Source organism: Bufo bufo, chromosome 3 (genome assembly GCF_905171765.1).
Source record: "Bufo bufo chromosome 3, aBufBuf1.1, whole genome shotgun sequence".
NCBI classification, from domain to species: domain Eukaryota; kingdom Metazoa; phylum Chordata; class Amphibia; order Anura; family Bufonidae; genus Bufo; species Bufo bufo.
Window position 1 is genome coordinate 553,639,679 of NC_053391.1, and position 21,199 is coordinate 553,660,877.

At 45.9% G+C, this 21,199-nt stretch overlaps 1 protein-coding gene across 4 annotated transcripts in view; it reads left to right on the forward strand.

Moving 5' to 3' along the window:
• RB1 (RB transcriptional corepressor 1) overlaps nt 1-21,199 on the forward strand; it is a 350,867-nt gene that overhangs the window by 15,049 nt on the left and 314,619 nt on the right. For 3 of the 4 annotated variants that reach the window (XM_040425458.1, XM_040425460.1, XM_040425462.1), the window contains exons 2-3: nt 3,137-3,251; nt 17,996-18,108. In XM_040425458.1, the coding sequence (XP_040281392.1) occupies nt 3,137-3,251; nt 17,996-18,108 (228 nt within the window). The remainder of the gene's footprint in view (nt 1-3,136; nt 3,252-17,995; nt 18,109-21,199) is intronic. The other variant, XM_040425459.1, reaches the window with a different exon arrangement.

The following is a 21,199-nucleotide window of genomic DNA, read 5'->3' on the forward strand; positions in this document are numbered from 1 at the left end:
CAAGGTATTCAAAACAGATTTTACAAACTTTGTTAACCCTTTAGGTATTGCACAAGATTTAATGGAAATAAAGATACAATTTCAAAATTTCACTCTTTTGGCAGATTTTCTATTTTAATATTTTTTTTTTCCAGTTACAAAGCAAGGGTTAACAGCCAAACAAAACTCATTATTTATAGCCCTGATTCTGTAGTTTACAGAAACACCCCATATGTGGTCGTAAACTGCTGTACGGGCACACGGCAGGGCGCAGAAGGAAAGGAATGCCATACGGTTTTTGGAAGGCAGATTTTGCTGGACTGGTTTTTTGACACCATGTCCCATTTGAAGCCCCTCTGATGCACCCCTAGAGTAGAAACTCCAAAAAAGTGACCCCATTTTAGAAACTACGGGGTAGGGTGGCAGTTTTGTTGGTACTAGTTTAGGGTACCTTTGATTATTGGTTGCTCTATATTACAATTTTTGTGCGGCAAGGTAACATAGCTTTTTTGGCACTTTTTTTTTTTGTTATTTTCAACATTCATCTGACAGGTTAGATCATGTGGTAATTTTATAGAGCAGGTTGTCACGGACGCGTCGATACCTAATATGTATACAATTTTTTTTTTATTTATGTAAGTTTTACACAATGATTTAATTTTTAAAACAAAAAAAGTTTGTCTCCAAGAGCCATAGTTTTTTCAGTTTTTGGGCGATTATCTTAAGTAGGGTCTCATTTTTTGCGGGATGAGATGACTGTTTGGCACTATTTTGGGGTGCATATGACTTTTTGATCGCTTGCTATTACATTTTTTGTGACGTAAGATGACAAAAAATTGCTTTTTTTACACAGTTTTTATTTTTATTTTTTTACGGTGGTCATCTGAGGGGTTAGGTCATGTGATATATTTATAGAGCTGGTCGATACGGACGCGGCGATACCTAATATGTTTACTTTTTTTTTATTTATGTAAGTTTTACACAATGATTTCATTTTTGAAACAAAAAAAAATCATGTTTTAGTGTTTCCATAGTCTAAGAGCCATAGTTTTTTTTTCAGTTTTTGGGCGATTATCTTGGGTAGGGTATGATTTTTGCGGGATGAGATGACTGTTACAATTTTGGCGTACAAGCGACTTTTTTGATCACTTTTATTACTTTTTTTGTGATGTAAGGTGGGCAAAATTTCAATTTCATCATAGTTTTTTATTTTTATGGCGTTCACCGTTCGGGTAAAGTAACATGACCGTTTTATAGAGGTCGTTACGGACGCGGCGATACCAAACATGTGTAGGGAATTTTTATTTTTTTCAATTTTAATCAGTGATGAAAGTGTTTTTTGACTTTTCCTTTTTTTTTTTTTTCCTTTTTTTTTACTCAGACACACTTGGTTCTTGAAGATCCAGTGGGTCTGATGTCTGTATAATACAGTACAGTACAATATATAGTGTACTGTATTTTACTTACACTTTGTCTGAACAGATCTATGCCTTTAGCACAGATCTGTTCAGCACCATGGACAGCAGGATGCCTGAGAACTCGTCCTGTTGCCATGGGAACCTTCCCCGTCTGCTCAGTAGTGGCCAGAACTGCGCAGACTGGGGAAGGGTAAGGAGGGGGGCTGTCTGGGGGCTCTCTTCCTCTCCATCAGGGGGCTGCAAAGGCACAGCAGGGAGCTCCCTGAGCTGTTAACCTTTTCCATACAGCGATCCGTACGGACCGCGGTATGGAAAGGGTTAAACGGCTGACATCGCATCACAGATGTCAGCCGTTTATACCAGGGGATCAGCAATGTGCTGTCACCCTGGTATACCCACTGTACACCAACGATTATTCAAGGGGAGGCGGGGGATCACGATCCCGCCTGCCGCACCGCCCGCAACCCTCCCCCTGCACTTCCCGCCGCCATAAAATCATTCGGGGGTGAAGGGGGGGGGGGGGGTTGAATAAAACTATATTTTAGGCATATAAAGTTTCTGATCCCCCGCGATCAGAAACTGCTGAAAGCGCAACAAACTGCAGGTCTGAATTGACCTGCGGTTTGTTGCGATCGCCGACATGGGGGGGGGGGGTGTGTCACGGGACCCCCCCGCGCATTTAGCCGAGGTGCCTGCTCAATGATTTGTGCAGGCACCTTGTTCCGATCACATCCGGCCGGGCGGCAGTGATCGGAACAACACATGACGTACCGGTACGTCATGTGTCCTTAAGTACCAGGACATCATGACGTACCGGTACGTCATGTGTCCTGAAGAGGTTAAGCCCCTATTACATTGCACAACGTTCGGGCCAATTACTGGGAACAGTTCAGCTGTCTCTGGGACTCCCGTATAAATGAATGAAGCGGCTGCGCATATGTGCGACCGGCTGCTCTGCTCATTTCAGGGGAGCTGCAGGGGCCTGTAGTGGGGTACCCCACCCATCTGATAGTTATCCCCACATCCTGTGGATAGGGGATAAATTTTACCTACCAGAATACCCCTTTAATCCTGGAAGTGTTGGCCCTTTTAAAGGAGTTGTCCCATGAAAAATATTCTAGTTTTCATACCAGCACCTGGATCTGAATACTTGTGTAATTGCATGTAATTAAAAATTATAGTATAACCACTGAGTTATTTAATAAAATGTATCTGTATAGTGCCCCCTGCTGTCTGTTATACCTCTTTAAGGTTACGGCCACACACTCAGGTTTTTGCATGCAGTTTTGATAACCAAAATCGGGAGTGGATCATAAAAGGAGAGAACGTATGAAGGACAGATACAACTTCTCTCTTTTTTTTTTTTTTTTATATTCACTACTGGTTTTGGCTTCCAAAACTGCATGAGAAAACCTGAACGTTCGGCCTTACCCTTACTAAGGAGGAGATTGTGGCTGATCTCATACAATGTATAAGTACATTCCGAATTTTGATTGCTAAGTCCTTGATCCCCCAAACCACTATTAACTAGAATGCAGTTTGAATGAGGAGGTGGTCACACATGCTTACTACTATTCCTGACAGTCATTGCCATACACTGTGTGCAGCTAGCCTCACCAGCCCCATAGACCTTGAATGGAGCAGTGGTGAGTGACTACTGATATTTTTCTTTATACCGCTTCCTGCTCATAAAATCCTGGACTTTCCCTTTTAAACATGATTTTTATCTTTTATACTAGGGAAGAAATTGGTGACCAAGATTTTGCTGCGTTATGTGAGAAACTAAAAATATCTTCTCCTGTGAGATTGCGGGCCTGGCAGACATATGAGAAGATGTCTTCAGATAGGGCGCTGGTAAGTCTCAAATAATTTGGTGATTATTTGGTAATTGTTTTAGGACTGTTAGAAGTTTTACACCTGGTTTCACTTGTTGTAAATGTGGTTTACACTGGTAAATATGTTCCACATCCCGGACCAAACTCTCTTTTAAAAGTTTTAAGTTGACTTGTAAATAAGTGTCTTTGTATTGGCCATAACAACAGATCATTGGTTTCATTTTCAAATCTGCTTTGAAAGAATGAAATCTGAATTCTGATTACTTGTTCTGAGTAGTACTGACATTTTTAAAAAATAAAAAATACCCACATATTAACCCCATTTTGCTGGGCAACAAGGTCCTCTTTAAACGGCAGTGTTAGTACTACAGCATACAAGGGCATTTTAGACAATTGTGCATTCCCACCTTTTAGGCTGGATTCACAGCAACGGTTGTAAATGGCAGGTTTAACCGTCAGTATAAATTGACACGCTGCCAATAGAAAATCTGCAGTGGAAGTCGGTTTGTGCAGCTTTTTGAAGTCTCATCCACTTTGCTGGTACTGTAAATGCTTCGTATGTTCCTCTCACAATTCCACTGCAGACAGTCTACTGGCTTTACACCATGTGTATCTGGACCCTAAGGGCTGTTTGACACGAGCGGATGCCGTGCGTGACATCCGCTCCGTGAATGACAGCCAAGACCCGATGCAGACAGCAGAAGCACGGAGCAGTAACATGACTGATAATGCTCCGTGCCTCTCTGTGATCTCTTTACTACGAAATCACAGTGAGATAAAGTTGTCATTGTGATTTCGTAGTAAAGAAATCACAGAGAGGCACGGAGCATTATCAATCATGTTACTGCTCCGTGCTTCTGCAGTCTGCATCGGGTCTTGGCTGTCATTCACGGAGCGGATGTCACGCACGGCATCCGCTCGTGTGAAACAGCCGTAAGGCTGAGTTCACACTGGCGGTGTGGGTGCGTTGCGGGAACATGCACAATTTTTCCGCGCGAGTGCAAAACATTGTAATGCTTTCTGCACTCGCGTGAGAAAAATCACGCATGTTTGGTACCTGAACTTCTTCACAAGTTCTGGCTTGGGATCGGTGTTCTGTAGATTGTATTATTTTCCCTTATAACATGGTTATAAGGGAAAATAATAGCATTCTGAATACAGAATGCATAGTAAAATAGTGCTGGAGGGGTTAAAAAAAATAAAAAATAATTAAACTCTCCTTAATCCACATTATCGCGGAGCCCGGCTTCTATTCTGTCTCCTTCTTTGCTGATTGCAGGAAAAAGACCTGTGGTCATCACATGGTCCATCACATGATCCATCACCATGGTAAAAGATCATGTGATGACCGGAGTGACGTCACCACAGGTCCTGTTCCTACAATCAGCAAAGAAGGAGACAGAAGGAGATGCCGGTCTCCGCGATCAAGTGGACTAAGATGAGTTTAATTTATTTTTAATTTATTTTTTTTAACCCCTCCACTCCTATTTTACTATGCATTCTGTATTCAGAATGCTATTATTTTCCCTTATAACTATGTTATAAGGGAAAATAATAATGATCGGGTCTCCATCCCGATCGTCTCCTAGCAACCGTGCGTGAAAATCGCACCGCATCCGCACTTGCTTGCGGATGCTTGCGATTTTCACGCAGCCCCATTCACTTCTATGGGGCCTGCGTTGCGTGGAAAACGCACAATATAGAGCATTCTGCGATTTTCACGCAACGCATAAGTGATGCGTGAAAATAACAGCTCATGTGCCCAGCCCCATAGAAATGAATGGGTCCAGATTCAGTGCGGGTGCAGTGCGTTCACCTCCCGCACTGCACCCGCGCGGAATACTCGCCCGTGTGAACTCAGCCTAACACTTCTTAAGAACTCTAGTCATGTCCATGTTCTTCTATGGAGATTTTTCATTTATGTGCATTTATTCACTTCTGTTTGTACAGATTTTGTCTTGTTGAGAATACTTTTGCTTCAGATAGATTGAAATAAAATATGAAATCACAAGTGGAAAAACAGCTCAGCACCAGCACTGGGGAAATACTGGGATCGGATCATTCAGTGGATGTCAATAAAATCTTCTGTTTTATTTAAAGGGTTTATTCGATTTATTAAATATTCCCTCCATGTGCCGGGCCCCTCATAGGTAATATACTTGCGCCGCTCCTGGTCCCCTTCACCACCGCTGCTGCTTCTCCCTGCACGAGGGGGGGGGGGGTTCGGGGGAAGCAGCCAATGGCAGGTGGGGACGGGGACGAGCCACCCTAGCATCGCGGGTGCGGATCAGGAGCAGCATCGGGAGCTGGATAAGTATATTACCTCTGAGGGGCCCGGCACAAGGGAGGGATGTTTCAGAAATCGGATAACCCCTTTAATGGCACAGAAGAGTGCCCCTAGTCGTAGCACATAAACCCGAAAGTGGAGTTTTCACTGTATTGCGTTATCCTGTTTGGAGGATTTGATTGCATCCACTGATGCGTTAAAGGAAATCTGTCACCAGGATAATTGATATTGAAGTAAAGCTATGACCTAATAGCACTTAGTACCTTATTTCTAGATGTGCCTTTGTTTCAGCAATAGATATTTTCTATCTTCTGAAAATTCAGTTTATTTGGTATGCAAATGAGCCGGTAAGGTGCCCAGAGGGGCGTCACTCTTGCAGGAAACTTTCAAAGTGACCCACTTAGTAGGTGATGGGCATATCAATTAATAACTTTATTAAGTGTTTTTGCATGGCAAGACCACACTGTTATCTCGCATATATGTTCTTTATTATAGCCAAATTTCCCACCCTAACTCCTCCCACAGTTTTTACACTACATAGACAGTAATATACCGAAACATGCGGATTGTTCCCGATTGGTGTGCTATTACTTTGTGGAACGTTTCGCCGAATGGTTAATGAAATATCAGCGTTTTTGTGGCGAAATTGGTCCCATAGGAATGAATGGCGGAATGTTCAAAACTAGAGTGGGAGCTGACAAATCAGGACATGATTTCTAAACTGCCACCACTCCCTCATTTTCAAGCCCACCTACACAAATCGGCTGCTAATGTTTTTATAAATGTATGTTTTAACGTAACTGTGAAGCACTTTGGGCAACAACATTGCAATTAAATGTTCTATATAAATAAATAAAAGTTGAAATGCATATCTCACTCTATCAAGCTTGCCATGTGCACTTTTTAAATTTGATTCAATCAATTGGTTAGTGTAATGTTTACTATCTTTACTCACTCCAAACACTCCACACAGTTACTCTGCCCACTCCATAAAGTTACTCTGCCCAGTCAGGGCCGGTGCAAGGATTTTTGCCGCCCTAGGCAAGATAAAAATTGCCCCCCCCCCCCCCCCACACGGCTTCACGGAGATCTGTGGATGACGCACTGTTATGGGGCGATCTGTGGATGACGCACTGTTAAGGGGGGGGGGGGGATCTGTGGGTGACGCACCGTTAAGTGGGGGATCTGTGGGTGACGCACTGTTATGGGAGGATCTGTGGATGACGCACTGTTATGGGAGGATCTGTGGATGACGCACTGTTATGGGGGGGATCTGTGGGTGACGCACTGTTATGGGGGGGATCTGTGGGTGACGCACTGTTATGGGGGGGATCTGTGGGTGACGCACTGTTATGGGGGGGATCTGTGGGTGACGCACTGTTATGGGGGGGATCTGTGGGTGACGCACTGTTATGGGGGGGATCTGTGGGTGACGCACTGTTATGGGGGGGATCTGTGGGTGACGCACTGTTATGGGGGGGATCTGTGGGTGACGCACTGTTATGGGGGGGATCTGTGGGTGACGCACTGTTATGGGGGGGATCTGTGGGTGACGCACTGTTATGGGGGGGATCTGTGGGTGACGCACTGTTATGGGGGGGGAATCTGTGGGTGACGCACTGTTTTGGGGGGGATCTGTGGATGATGCACTGTTATGGGGGGGGGATCTGTGGGTGACGCACTGATGTCATCCACAGATCCCCCATCAGATGCATCAGTGTGGAGGGAGGAGGCGGAGACGCTCATGGTGGGGCCCGATGCAGTGTTTCTACTCTAATACACCGGGCCCCACCGCAGCTGTTAAGTACATTCAATCCGAATGGGTCCGCAATTACTGTAGTAACTTATGTATAGCATTAAGACGGCGCAGACCGGCAGCACCCTCAGCTGCGGGGCCCGGTGTATTAGAGTAGAGTCACTGCACCGGGCCCCGCCATAAGTGTCCCCGCCTCCTCCCTCCACACTGATACTTCGCTGGCCGCGCTGTGCAGCATAGCGGCCAGCGAAGTATCCGCAATCCGCTTTATAAGACGCACGGCCATTTTCCCCCCACTTTTTTTGGGGGGGGGGGGGGGGGGGGGGGGAGTGCGACTTATAAGGCAAAAATACTGTAAATAATAAACATATTGCATTGTCTACTGACTACTTACCAGTCCAGGACAATAAGATGAGCTGGTCTCGCCTGCAGTCTGGCTCTGGGGACTGGTCCTCCTGGAGACAAACACACGGTAGGTAGTAATTCACCAATGCCGCCCTGGGGTCCATCCGTCCGTCCTGGGGAAGAAGAAAGCAGCTGCACCTGTCCTGCTGCACTCCAATCCAGGGAGGATGGTCTGGACTGGAGCCCACTTCTGTTCTGTTCTGTCCCAGAAGAACTGTCTAGGACTTTAGGCACCGCCGCTGCTGCCGCACTGGGGGTCGGGGAGGCAAATTGCTGGTGGCTGCTGGGCTGCTGCTCAGTGTGCAGCCTTCTCTCCCTCCTTCGCTCCGCCTCCACCCCTCTCATTCTCTGTGTCACGTGATGTGCTCAAGGGTGGGAGGGGTCAGGGTTGTTCAGACAGTTCAGATCGATTCAAGATCATTCAGGGAGCATGGGAGGGCGGCAGAGTTCCGCCTCCGTTCCACCCTCAGCAGCCAGCCAGAGCCCGGTAAGGTAAGCTAGCACTGTGCACAGCAGGCGCAGCCTCGCAGATGCAGACTGCAGTTAGTCACTGACTCACTAGTAGGAGTCAAACTCAGACGACAGCAGTGACTGTGAGCCGCCCGGCCGGAGATTCTTTAGAGCTGCAAAGCGCTCACCCTCAGGCGGCGCAGCGCAGCATGAGGGGCGCCGCCGGCCGCCCGAACTTAAATTATAACCCCTGCTAAATGGCGCCCTAGGCGACTGCCTAGTTCGCCTTACTGGTAGCGCCGGCCCTGTGCCCAGTCCAACCTTTCCACAGTTACTCCAGCCACTCCAACCACACAACAGTTACCGTATTTTTCGACCCATAAGACGCACTCCCCCCCCCCCCCCCCCCCCCCCAAAAAAAAAGGGGGGGGAAATGCCCCTGCGTCTTATGGGGCGAATGCTGACAGTTTAACATCGCAGTTTGCGATGTACGAGCGAGCGGGGGAGGGACTGGGAGGAGGAGCTGGGGGTCGGCAATTGTGGCGGGGCGGTGCAGTCACTGTACTATAGCCCCGCCCCGCTGCTCCAGTGCTGCACAAATATAAAATGTCTTATTCAATTAAGTTATTAAACATGCCCCCCAACTCCTAATAGTACCGTACATCCTAATAGCTTCTGTACAATGCCGGCAGGCAGGCCGGGCGGCAGCGTAACTCCCTGATGTCACGTGCCTGCGCCACCTACTTTATGAATGAAGCAGGCGGCGCAGGCAAGTGATGTCAGTGAGTGACGCGCCGGCCTGCCTGCCGGCATTGTACAGAAGCTCTTAGGATGTACGGTACTATTAGGAGTGAGGGGGCATGTGTAATCATTTTTAATTTAATAAGACATTTTATATTTGTATACTGGGGGGGGGGGGGGAGGAATCTGTGGATGGCACAGTTAAGGGGTGGTGGTCTGTGGATGGCACTGTTATGGGCTGGGGGGGTTCTGTGGATGGCATTGTGATGGGGTTGGCGGTCTGTGGATGGCACTGTGATGGGGTGGGCGGTCTGTGGATGGCACATATAGAACAGTGCCAGCCACAGATCCCCCCCCCCCTCCCCCGTAACAGTGTCCATCATCCACAGATCCCCCCCCCCGTAACAGTGTCCGTCATCCACAGATCCCCCCCCCCATAACAGTGTCTGTCATCCACAGACCACCATTATTTCCAAACCCACCAAAAGCACACCTTTTGGTTAAAAATATATTTTTTCTTATTTTCCTCCCCAAAAACCTAGGTGCGTCTTATAGGGCGAAAAATACGGTACTGAAGCCACTCTGGTTGTAGACTACTGGTAAAGGCAAGAAGACTTCACACAATTTCCCCAGAAATTGTAGCTTTTCTAGTTTTCATATAGTCATAACCTATCAATTATAAAATGTAACTTTTATTTTATTTATTAACATCCTAATAGAAATATATTGGTAATGTTTAAAACACTACAGTGGGCGGAGCCTAGCGGCGCATGGAGTAGGACGCACGCCGCACTAGCTCCGGCGATTATCCTGTCTTTAATACTGCAAACGGTGGCGAAATACTATTTAAACTTCTGAAGGAGCGGGGGACACAGTTAGGAAGCGGTCCGGTACAAGTGACAACAATATGCCTGTGAAAAGAGGCAAAACGCAGAGCCGGCAGGACAGGGAGGCAAGATCCCAAGATGGCGCTGAGGAGGAAGAGTGGCCTGACCTGAGAGCGGCGGTGAGTCAGGGAGCGGCAGCGCGGCTAGAGAGCTTCGCTCATAAATCGCACCAGTCCCCCAGCCATGTATGGGGAGAAGAAGAGGGCACCCTGGCACAAGTGGAGGAAGGAGTAAGGGAGCAAGACGGCCCCTGTAATGATGACCAGCATTCCCCAGTCCAGCATGAGGGGGGGGGGCGAGTTCTAGCCTGCAAGTGATTAATGCCCCTGAGCCCACCTTGAAAGATGTGATGGCAGCTATTGCCAGCTGTAACGTCACTCTCCAGAATATGAATATTAACATTGGAAGCCTAAAAGCGGACATATCCATTATCCGGCATGACCTGCCTAAGGTGGCTGAGCGCACCTCAGAGGTGGAGAGGAGGGTCTCAGATCTGGAACATGGGGCTGCTACCCTACAGAGAGAGAGCAGGGCTGCGTCAAAGGATATAGCGGCGCTCTATGCGAAAACTGACGACCTTGAAAACCGCTCTCGCCGCAATAATGTTAGGCTGGTGGGCATTCCTGAGAAGTCTGAGGGCCCAGAGGCCACTGATTTTATTGAGAAATGGCTTGCGGAAAAATTCCGTGATAAAGGACTCTCTGCACTGTATGCTGTTGAACGAGCGCATAGGGTCCCCACCAGGCCATTGCCGCCAGGACGTCCGCCACGTCCAATACTGGCTAAAATCCTGCATTATCGAGACAGAGACACTATACTGAGGGCCGCAAGGTCACATCCTGATTTAAAAATCAATGGGGTTCAGGTGTCCCTGTTCCCTGACTATTCGTCAGATGTACAGAAAAAGAGGGCTCGCTTTGTGGAGATTAAACGGAGGCTGAGAGATTTGCAAGTACAGTACTCCATGATGTTCCCGGCCAGGCTCAGGGTGGTGGCGTTTGGATCCGCTGTATTCTTTGAAGACTCGGACTCTGCGGTCAAGTGGCTGGATCAAAATGAGCGTCGCCTTAGGATTCCATCAACAGACACCTGAGACTGATGGACATTCCTGCTCCTGAGTGAAGCTTTGATGTCCCCTGGACTGTCCACCCACCGTTGTGGACATTTTCTTTTGTCTTTAGCTGGTTGCTGGAGACATTTTGTGGGTAGAGCATACGCCCGAGGTTGCTCCCCACCTTCTCAATGTGCCTGCGTATGGTATCTTGTTGGGTGCTGTGCTGCTCCAGGCGCTGTTGGGCCAGGTTCACAATGTTGGCCCCGAGTTCATTACTGAATCTAATTATACTACATATGTTTATTGTCTGGGGGGGGATGGTTGGGTGGGGGGAGGGAGGGGGGAAGGGTTTAGCGGGGGTTAATACTGTCAAAGGTGCTATTGATGGCAATTCTAAAATGCTGAAACGTACAGTCCTTGTATATTTTGTCGTGGGCAATAGAGAAGAGATGGGAGTCTGCAATCTGGTGATTAACATTATTTTTCCTCGCAGCTGTTGGGAGGTGGAGAGGTGTAAATATCAAATGTACTTTTATGTATGTATGCACTCTTATGGGACCTGTCACGAGAATACTTAGCTGAAATGTGAGGGGAATGGCGGATGCTACGAAGAGACACGGTCTGTTCCGTTACCTATCTAGATATCAGCCGGCAATAATATGCTTGCAAGAAACGCATATGACCAAACAATCTATACATGTCATGCAAAAGCCGTGGCTGGGGTATTCGGTGCATTCCGTCTTCTCCTCGCATTCCAGGGGGGTTAGTATCCTAGTTCATAAGAATATCATATTTGAATGTCTCAGGGAATGTGTGGATGAAGAGGGAAGGTTTATAGGAGTGCATTGTGTGGTCCAAGGGATGAGAATGGTGTTGGCGACAATCTATATACCCCCACCATTTTCCTCGGTACCTTTAGGGAGGCTCATAGAGTTTATGGCAGAATTTTCTGAACTTCCAATGTTGATAGTGGGAGATTTCAATAATGTACTTGACAGTTCGCTTGATAGATGCCAGATCACACCTAGCGGTAGCAATACGGGTGAAACCTCGTTTGCAAGAATACTGAGGGAGGTAGGTCTGATGGATGTATGGAGAGAGACCAACCCCCTGGACAGGAAGTACTCGTGTTGCTCCTCGACATATGGCTCCCTGTCGTGTATAGATCTGGGTCTGGTAAATGCTCATATGTTCCCGTTTGTAAAGACCTCAGAATATCTTTCTAGGACCCTATCTGACCAGTCCTTATTTAGCATCGCCCTTGATATCTCTGTGACAGCCAGGCCGGGGGTTAGATACTGGCGACTTAATGCCTTTTGGTTAAAACTGATGGGTGACCCGTCCGATATGCTTCAATCCCTTAGGGAATATTTTTGTATAAACGAAGGGACTGCGTCTCCTTTAGTCGTTTGGGAAGCGATGAAGGCCTTCCTTAGGGGATCCTTTATTAAAACAGTCAGTCGGATTAAATCTAAATCTAGAGAGCTTGATCGGCAGAAACATGATAACATGAAGCTAGCGGAGGAGGCTTTTGTGTTAAATCCTTCTAGCATAACAAGCAATACCTTGAAGACTAGGCAGGAGGAGTTGAGGTGTCACCTCTTGGAGGTAGCAGAGAGGAAACGACTGTTTTATAAGCAGCAATTTTTTACTGAAGGTGAGAGTGTAGGCCATATGCTCTCGGTTATCGCAAAAGCGCAGCAAGGATCACAATGTATATCTGGCCTGTTAGATGCTGGCGGCGTACTCAGGCGCGATACTGATAGCATTTTGAATATACTGAATAATTTTTATTCCTCTCTGTATGCTTCCAAGGTGACATGCTCGGATGAAGAGATTGACGCCTTTTTGGCCACATTAGATCTTCCTAAGCTTTCCAGGGAAGACAGTATGCGGTTAGAGGAGCCGATTGAGCTAGAAGAATTAAGGGCGGCATTGGCTGCTATGGCTAATGACAAGGCTCCGGGTTTGGATGGGCTTCCGGCGGAAGTATATAAGTCCTTCGCGGAAGTGTTGCTCCCGGAACTTCTGAAGGTATTAAATTATTCCAAGGAGAGGGGGGAGCTACCTCCGTCTATGCAGGAGGCGGTAATAGTAGTCATTCCTAAGCCGGACAAGGATCACTCTCTCCCTGACTCATATAGACCGATATCGTTACTCTCCACCGATGTTAAGTTGCTTGCAAAGGTCTTGGCCATGCATCTGTCTAAAGTGATTCTGTCTATCATACACTCTGACCAGACTGGCTTCATGCCTCAGAAATCAACGTCAATTAATATTAGAAGAGTGTTTGCCAGTATTCAACTTCCAGCTGACAATGTTGGAGATAGGGCTATTCTTTCTTTAGACGCGGCCAAGGCCTTTGACAGCATTGAGTGGCGATTCCTGTGGAGAGTTATGAAGTATATGGGATTTGGAGATGAGTATATATCCTGGGTTCGGGTGCTATACTCTAAACCCAAAGCATGTGTCAGGGCGAATGGAGGGGTGTCCCCCAAGTTCTGTCTGGGCCGGGGTACTAGACAGGGGTGCCCGTTGTCGCCTCTGCTATTTGCAGTTGCGATTGAGCCATTAGCTGCAGCGATTCGTAAGTCAACCGACATTAAGGGGTTTCAATACGGGACAGTTAATAATAAAGTGGCGATGTATGCAGATGACACTTTGCTTTTTCTGGGGGATATTGGTCCATCCTTGGAAGCGGCTATGAAAATCATTGATTGCTTCAGGGACCTGTCGGGTCTGACTATTAACTGGAGTAAGTCGGCGATTATGCTGCTTGACGGGCAAGTACAATCACAGACAGTGCGAGACAGAAGTATTCCATGTGTAGCGACCTTTAAGTATTTGGGTATCCATATATCCCCGAGAATCCGAGACTTTGGGCGCCTTAACTTTGACCCGCTGGTTATTAAATTTCGTAATAAAACTAAGGCATGGTGTAAACTATACCTGTCAGTGGCGGGAAGAGCTAACCTCATTAAAATGGTGTTGATGCCTCAGCTACTTTATGTTCTACATAACTCCCCGGTCTGGCTGTCAAAGTCCAAATTTGTTCCAATCAATGCTATCTTCAGGGAGCTCATATGGCGTAAGGGGCAACCGAGAATTAAGCTTGAAACGTTACAATATCCTAAAACAGAAGGGGGCCTTGCAGTGCCAAACCCCTGGGTGTACTTCCTGCCTGCACAATGCCTACATTTTAAGGGGTGGATGGAACTGGAGTCGAGTGAGATGTCGTGTCAGTTGTTTAAACATTGCTTGTCCTCTAATGACTTACTGCTGATCCTTGAGACTAAGGGGGCTGGAAAGAGTGGTCCGATGGGCGATTTGGGACACTTGATGCAGTCCGTATGGAATAAGGTCAAGCTCCTGAGGGGGGTTTTCGGCAATACTGAATACACTCCACTGTGGGACAACCCCGTGCTGCCGGAATTCCTCTCCTTGTCTGAGTTTGGGGCATGGAAAAGAAAGGGTATTCTAAGGTTGAGCCACCTTTTGGAGGAAAGGAAGTTCATGTCATTTATCAGATTTCAGGAGAAGTATGAACTGCCTAGAACTCACTTTTATAAGTACCTTCAGGTGAGACATGCATACAATGCCACATTTAAAGGTACGAATGAGGTGGCAGGGAGAGATGCTGCACTGCACCAGATTTTGTCTAGAGGGGCGAGGAGAGGTATGATATCCTGTATATATAAGCTATTGCTTGATAAGTTCCTAGTGTCCCATCCACTGGTGGCTAAAAGTAAATGGGAAAAAGATGTTGGCAAATTAACTGATGACCAATGGTCTGATATACTGGGGGCGATACCTCTCTCTTCCCTGAGTGAAGGACGTAAACTCTCGCAGCTGTTTATTGTCCATAGAGTCTACAAAACTCCGTTTTTTTTTGTTCCGTATAGGGTTCAGGCCCACGGATGAATGTCCAAGATGCTCTGTGGTTTCTGCAGATTTGTTGCATATGATGTGGACGTGCGAGAGGTTAGGGAGATACTGGGAGTTGGTACGTCAGACAATACAGGACGTTTACAAGGTTCGAGTACCCTCTGACCCTAAAGTGTGTGTGTTGGGATATGTCTCTGAACTGGCTACAGGTCAGGTACATAAAATAGCTATAGGTAGAATGTTATATGTTGCTAGAAAGTTAATCGCTCTGCATTGGATACAGACAGCGCCGCCAATCCTAGGCGAATTCCTAAGCGCGGTTGACACGATGCTGAGTTATGAACGGATGGTATATCAGAAGCGTGGATCCCCAGTGAAATTTGGAAAATTATGGGATTTATGGCGTTTCGACGTCTGAATGGAAATGTTTAAAAATGTGCCTTTGTACTTTGCAGGTTAGGGAGGGAGGGAGGGGGGGGGGGGTCGGTTGGGTACTTAATTACTACACATAGGCTGATATCCTTTTTGTTTTTAGCCTTATGGACAGTATATTTCTATGTCATCCTTGTTTACAATGTGTTAAAATGTGTATTTACACTGTAAAATGTTTAATAAAAAAGATCTGATTAAAAAAATAAAATAAAACACTACAGTGGGGCACACAGTATTATCGGTGCAAATGCAGGAATTGAATATGTCTACTGCTTAGCTTCTCAGCGGTGACACCAGATCTTCCTATTAATGGTTGGGCTGGTGTGTTGCGCGCACACACACCAGCTCTACTCGTCAAAGTTTTGGAAGTACGTACTAGCTATTTTCTACCTAACTGTGTTCCCACTGTTAAACGCTAAAAACTTGCTAAACACTGCCCCCCGACATGTTTCACCGGAAAACCGGCATCCTCAGGTGAACCGGGTTATACACCAGGTTGTGATGTAGGAGGAGTTGGTGGACACATTGTGGCAGGAGGTGTGCCTGGGCGCCTTCTTGCAAGAAGTTACTTTGCCCAAAACCCCTGAGGACGCCAGGTTAGCTGTTGAAACATGTCAGGGGGCAGTGTTTTAAATTTTAGACAGCTAGAGCCTCTGGTTACAAAGTATCAGTTGATATTAGATTCAGCAGAAGCGAAGTGATCCTGCAGCAGTGCGCTAAAATGACTCACTAAATCCCTGTGTTTGCTACACTGTGAACGCAACAGTGTTGGAAACGGATAACTACAAAGTATCCACAGATCCATATCCATCTGATATTTTTAAACAATTTTATTTAGTTAGTAGACATTTAATAGTGAGCAAATAAAGGTTATGTTTTAAGATTGATTAAGTGGCACATGGTATAAGAGAGGCTTTGTTGGTCTTATGAACCATTTGTAAATAAACTAAGCTGAATCAGTGCTATGCCATGTGCTTTGGGGCAGTAATAGATTAACATTCCTGAAAGAATGACGCCCCTCTGGGCACCTTACTGGCTCATTTGCATACCAAATAAACTGGATTTTCGGAGGATAAAAAACATCTATTGCTGGAGCAAAGGCACATCTGGAAATAAGGTACTAAGTGCTATTAGGCTATGGCTTTACTTCAATAGCGATTATCCTGGTGACAGATTCCCTTTAATTTTCTCTTTAGAAACAAAATGTGAGTTTGGCCACTAAGTGGCGCTGTTTTGTTTGTAGATGAGATGGTTGCTTGTAAGAGACGGAATGACCATGAGTCTGCTATTAATTCTAATTTATTTGCAAACTATCATAAATCTAATCCGGTCTTAAAACTAAAATATAAGCAACTATGGTGAGTCCTCTGTCCATTTTTGATTACATTCCTCTGACCATAAATAAGCACATCTTGTAGAAAACCGTGAAAGTCGCACAATTTGTTCATCTTGTTATCCCATCATAGTTGCAGGTTATCATGCATGCGTGCGCCCAAGTATCCGCAGCTCAATGTCGCAGTCAGTAAAACTCCCTCTTCTTACTTATTACAGTTTGAGGTAGTAAGTACCTTTTGTGGGGAATTCATATAAGGTTGCAATATATTGGAGCAGATTTACTGATCCCATAGATGCCGTACACTTAAAGGCAGAATACACTTCTGTATTCGGCGCGGCTTCCTCACTGTGACGTAGTCGGCGCAGACGCAGTGAGGAAGCCGGCACTAGGAGCCCCGGATTTCCTCAACGATGCATGGAACTTGGACATCAATCAAGAGTATTGGGGCGGGTAGAACGGAGGACCTGGGCGGGATAAAGGGTGAGTAGACGGAGCCTCTAGGTGCTGAATCTACGCCCACATAGCACCTAGAGGCTCATTGGCATATTATAAATGTGTATTTTAGCAAAACGGCTGCAGGGAGAAATGCAAAAAACACACTGTTATGTAGTGCTGACATTAGCACATCGCTAATTTCAGTCAGCTACATAACAGTAATTCTGATGGTAGAAACCCTTTAAGCAATTATTCCAGCACTGATGTTTTTTTTTTTTTTTTTTCGATCTCTGTATTGAGAATGGAATCCCTTGTGAATCTGTGATGTCATGCAAAGAAGTTGTTGCACTGCATTTGCCTTGGCTGGTTCATGTGTGATATTGTGCAGAATAAATTCTAGTGGAGTGCTAGCCTAAAGAGAGAGCGTCAAGAATGAGAGAGAACAAAGAGGGAAAAAAATATAATTTCAATATTGGGACTTGCACAGAAAAAAAGCACAATTTATAGGCCAGAGTTATGTCAGTAGGACATTTTATTCTTCTGGGCACAACTCCCAGGCCCTGTAGCAGTTGTCACTCAGAGGTGAGGGGAAGGGTTGTGAATCAGCACTTTAGAGTGTGGGGGATCACGTTTAGGGCCATTGCGGGATCATTGTCCAGGATTAAAGTTCCTATTCACACTGCTGCTCATAATAAGGGCTGATAAAGGTATTTAGCTCTGATCTCCATGGCCCCTAAACTAGTGTCGTCAGCATTTTTTCAGGAAAAAAAAAACTTCTGAAGGATTCCTTTTTAAAGAAAGAAATTAAGAAAAGGTTTCCCTAGCAATCTCCATGAATTCTCATGAGCGATAGTGAATGGAGTAACCAAAATCACTGTGTAGGCCTAGCTCAATATGCTGGTACACATTTGTTCATAGAAGGTATGTAATAGGGGTATTTAGAGGGATCTTTTACATACCAAATGTATGTTTTTGATTAAATAGCCGGGTTTATGCATCCTGTTCAGTTTTAAAGGCTTTGTGTGTGCTTATTGGATGGCTCTTAAATCAAAAAGCTGCCAACCTGTTATAACAAAGCTCATTTGTGCTCATCAGCAGGACACACTACAGAAGACCGAAGCTTTGGGACTTTGCCTGTTTATTGCCTCTGTCAACTCTGATGACATGACCTTCACGTTTACTGAACTTCTAAGGGCTTTAAATATAAGGTAAACATTCATTTTCTTGTTTCTTATATTTATCACATTTCTGTTATTGTAGTATTGATATATATGAGTGCAGTAGACACAAAATAAAATGGGAACCTGCTGGACGTATGTTGGCATTGCAGTATACCTAGTGTCCTGATACTCGGCAGTTCACTCATGAATTAGAGCAACAAATCCACTGTTTCAAATACAGCGGTCCCTCAAGTTACAAACAACCATTGCATGTTGAGTAATTCGTTCCAAAGCCCCAAAATGTCATCAAAGATTAGGAAAAAAATGAGGATTTAAGAAAAATAAGCAGATAACTAAGGCTACTTTCACACTAGCGTTTTTTGCAGATCCGTCATGGATCTGCAAAAACGCTTCTGTTACAACAATACAACCGCATGCATCCGTCATGAACGAATCCGGTTGTATTATGTCTTCTATAGCTATGACTTATCCGTCTTGAACATTATCGAAAGTCAATGGGGGACGGATCCGTTTTTTTGTGTCTGAGAAAACGGATCCGTACCCATTGACTTACATTGTGTGTCAGGACGGATCAGTTTTGCTCAATTTTGTCAAGCGGCAGCAAAACGCTGCAAGCAGCGTTTTGCTGTCCGCCTCCAGAGCGGAATGGAGACTGATCGGAAGCAAACTGATGCATTCTGAGCGGATCCTTTTCCATTCAGAATGCGTTAGGGCAAAACTGATCTGTTTTGGACCGCTTGTGAGAGCCCTGAACGGATCTCGCAAACGGAAAGCCAAAACGCCAGTGTGAAAGTAGACTGAGACAGCTAAGGCTACTTTCACACTAGCGTTCTGCTGTCCGCTCGTGAGCTCCGTTTGAAGGGGCTCACGAGCGGAGCAGAACGCTTCCGTCCAGCCCTGATGCAGTCTGAATGGATGCGGATCCGCTCAGACTGCATCAGTCTGGCGGCGTTCAGCCTCCGCTCCGCTCGCCTCCGCATGGCCAGGCGGACAGCTGAACGCTGCTTGCAGCGTTCGGGTGTCCGCCTGGCCGTGCGGAGGCGAGCGGATCCGTCCACACTTACAATGTAAGTCAATGGGGACGGATCCGCTTGAAGATGACACAATGTGGCTCAATCTTCAAGCGGATCCGTTCCCCATTGACTTTCAATGTAAAGTCTGAACGGATCCGCTCAGGCTACTTTCACACTTAGAAAATTTTCTAAGTTTTAATGCAGACGGATCCGTTCTGAACGGATGCGAACGTCTGCATTATCGGAGCGGATCCGTCTGATGAAACATCAGACGGATCCGCTCCGAACGCTAGTGTGAAAGTAGCCTAAAGCGAGTCCTTTTAAATATAACAGTAACTAGCAACTAAGGGCTCTTTCACACTTGCGTTGTCCGGATCCGGCATGTACTCCACTTGCCGGAATTACACTCCGGATCCGGAAAAACGCAAGTGTACTGAAAGCATTTGAAGACGGAACCGTCTTCCAAATGCTTTCAGTGTTACTATGGCACCCAGGACGCTATTAAAGTCCTGGTTGCCATAGTAGGAGCGGGGAGCGGGGGAGCGGTATACTTACAGTCCGTGCAGCTCCCGGGGCGCTCCAGAATGACGTCAGAGCGCCCCATGCGCATGGATGACGTGTCCATGTGATCACATGATCCATGCGCTTGGGGCGCCCTGACGTCACTCTGGAGCGCCCGGGGAGCCGCACGGACGGTAAGTACACTGCTCCCCCGCTCCCCGCTACACTTACCATGGCTGTCAGGACTTTAGCGTCCCGGCAGCCATGGTAACCACTCTGAAAAAGCTAAATGTCGGCTCCGGCAATGCGCCGAAACGACGTTTAGCTTAAGGCCGGATCCGGATCAATGCCTTCCAATGGGCATTAATTCCGGATCCGGCCTTGCGGCAAGTGTTCCGGATTTTTGGCCGGAGCAAAAAGCGCAGCATGCTGCGGTATTTTCTCCGGCTAACAAACGTTCCGTACCGGAACTGAAGACATCCTGATGCATCCTGAACGGATTACTCTCCATTCAGAATGCATTAGGATAATCCTGATCAGGATTCTTCCGGCATAGAGCCCCGACGACGGAACTCTATGCCGGAAGACAATAACGCAGGTGTGAAAGAGCCCTAATCCAGCTATTTACCAGAGAAGTGGACTTGATTGGGTGGATCTGAGGCATTGTATGTTGAGTCTGGTTTCAGCTTTTGATGGGTCAGAAAAGACCATTGTATGTTGAAAATATTGTATCCTGCGGCCTTTGTATCCTGAGGGATCACTGTACAGGAAACCGGATTGTTAAAATAGTACATATATTGCTGATTTTTGAGTTAACAATGATAAAGTGCTTGGTGTTGGAGTTAACAGCACGGTTAATTTTGTGGAGCGGTTTGTAAGGCAGTATTCCAACTTTAGCAAATGTTATTTAAAGGTTTTACCCCATGAAAAAGTATTGTTATAATATGCATGCGATCATAATATTGTTAGGCTTATGTACATTCCATTTTAATCTTTAGTAGCGCCCCCTGTGGTCCACCTTCTCAGTTCAATAGCTTACCTGCTCACTCCCTCCTCTCAGTGCTAACATAGTGATCTTAGTCAGGGCTGATTCACATGACCGTAAAACACGGATCCACAAAAAAAACTAATGACATCTGTGTTGCATCTGTTTTTTTTCGCATTCATTGTAACAATGCCTGTCCTTGTCTGCAAAATGGACAAGAATAGGACATGTTCTATTTTTTTGCAGAACGGATATGCAAACATACAGACAGTCATTTAGCTTTTTTTTTTTTTTTTTTATAATAATTCCGTATACGGACATGTTAAAAAAAACAAAAAACGGAAGAAAAATAAGTTTGTTTGCATGAGCCCTAAAGCAGGTTTAGTAACCCAGACTTCCTTCTCCTACTGCCTTCTCTCCCTTCAAATGGGGAAGAAAATTTGGAAAGGGTGGAGTGGAGGAGGCATTACTTAATATACTGCTATGGTGAAATCTCTAGTGCAGTGAATGAGGGATCATTTTCTATGAAGGGGTAATTCCTCCAAGTAAAGAGAGAGGGTGAAAATTACACTGGAAAGCAGAACAGATTTGTATGACGGCAAGCAGAGATGTTGAAAAA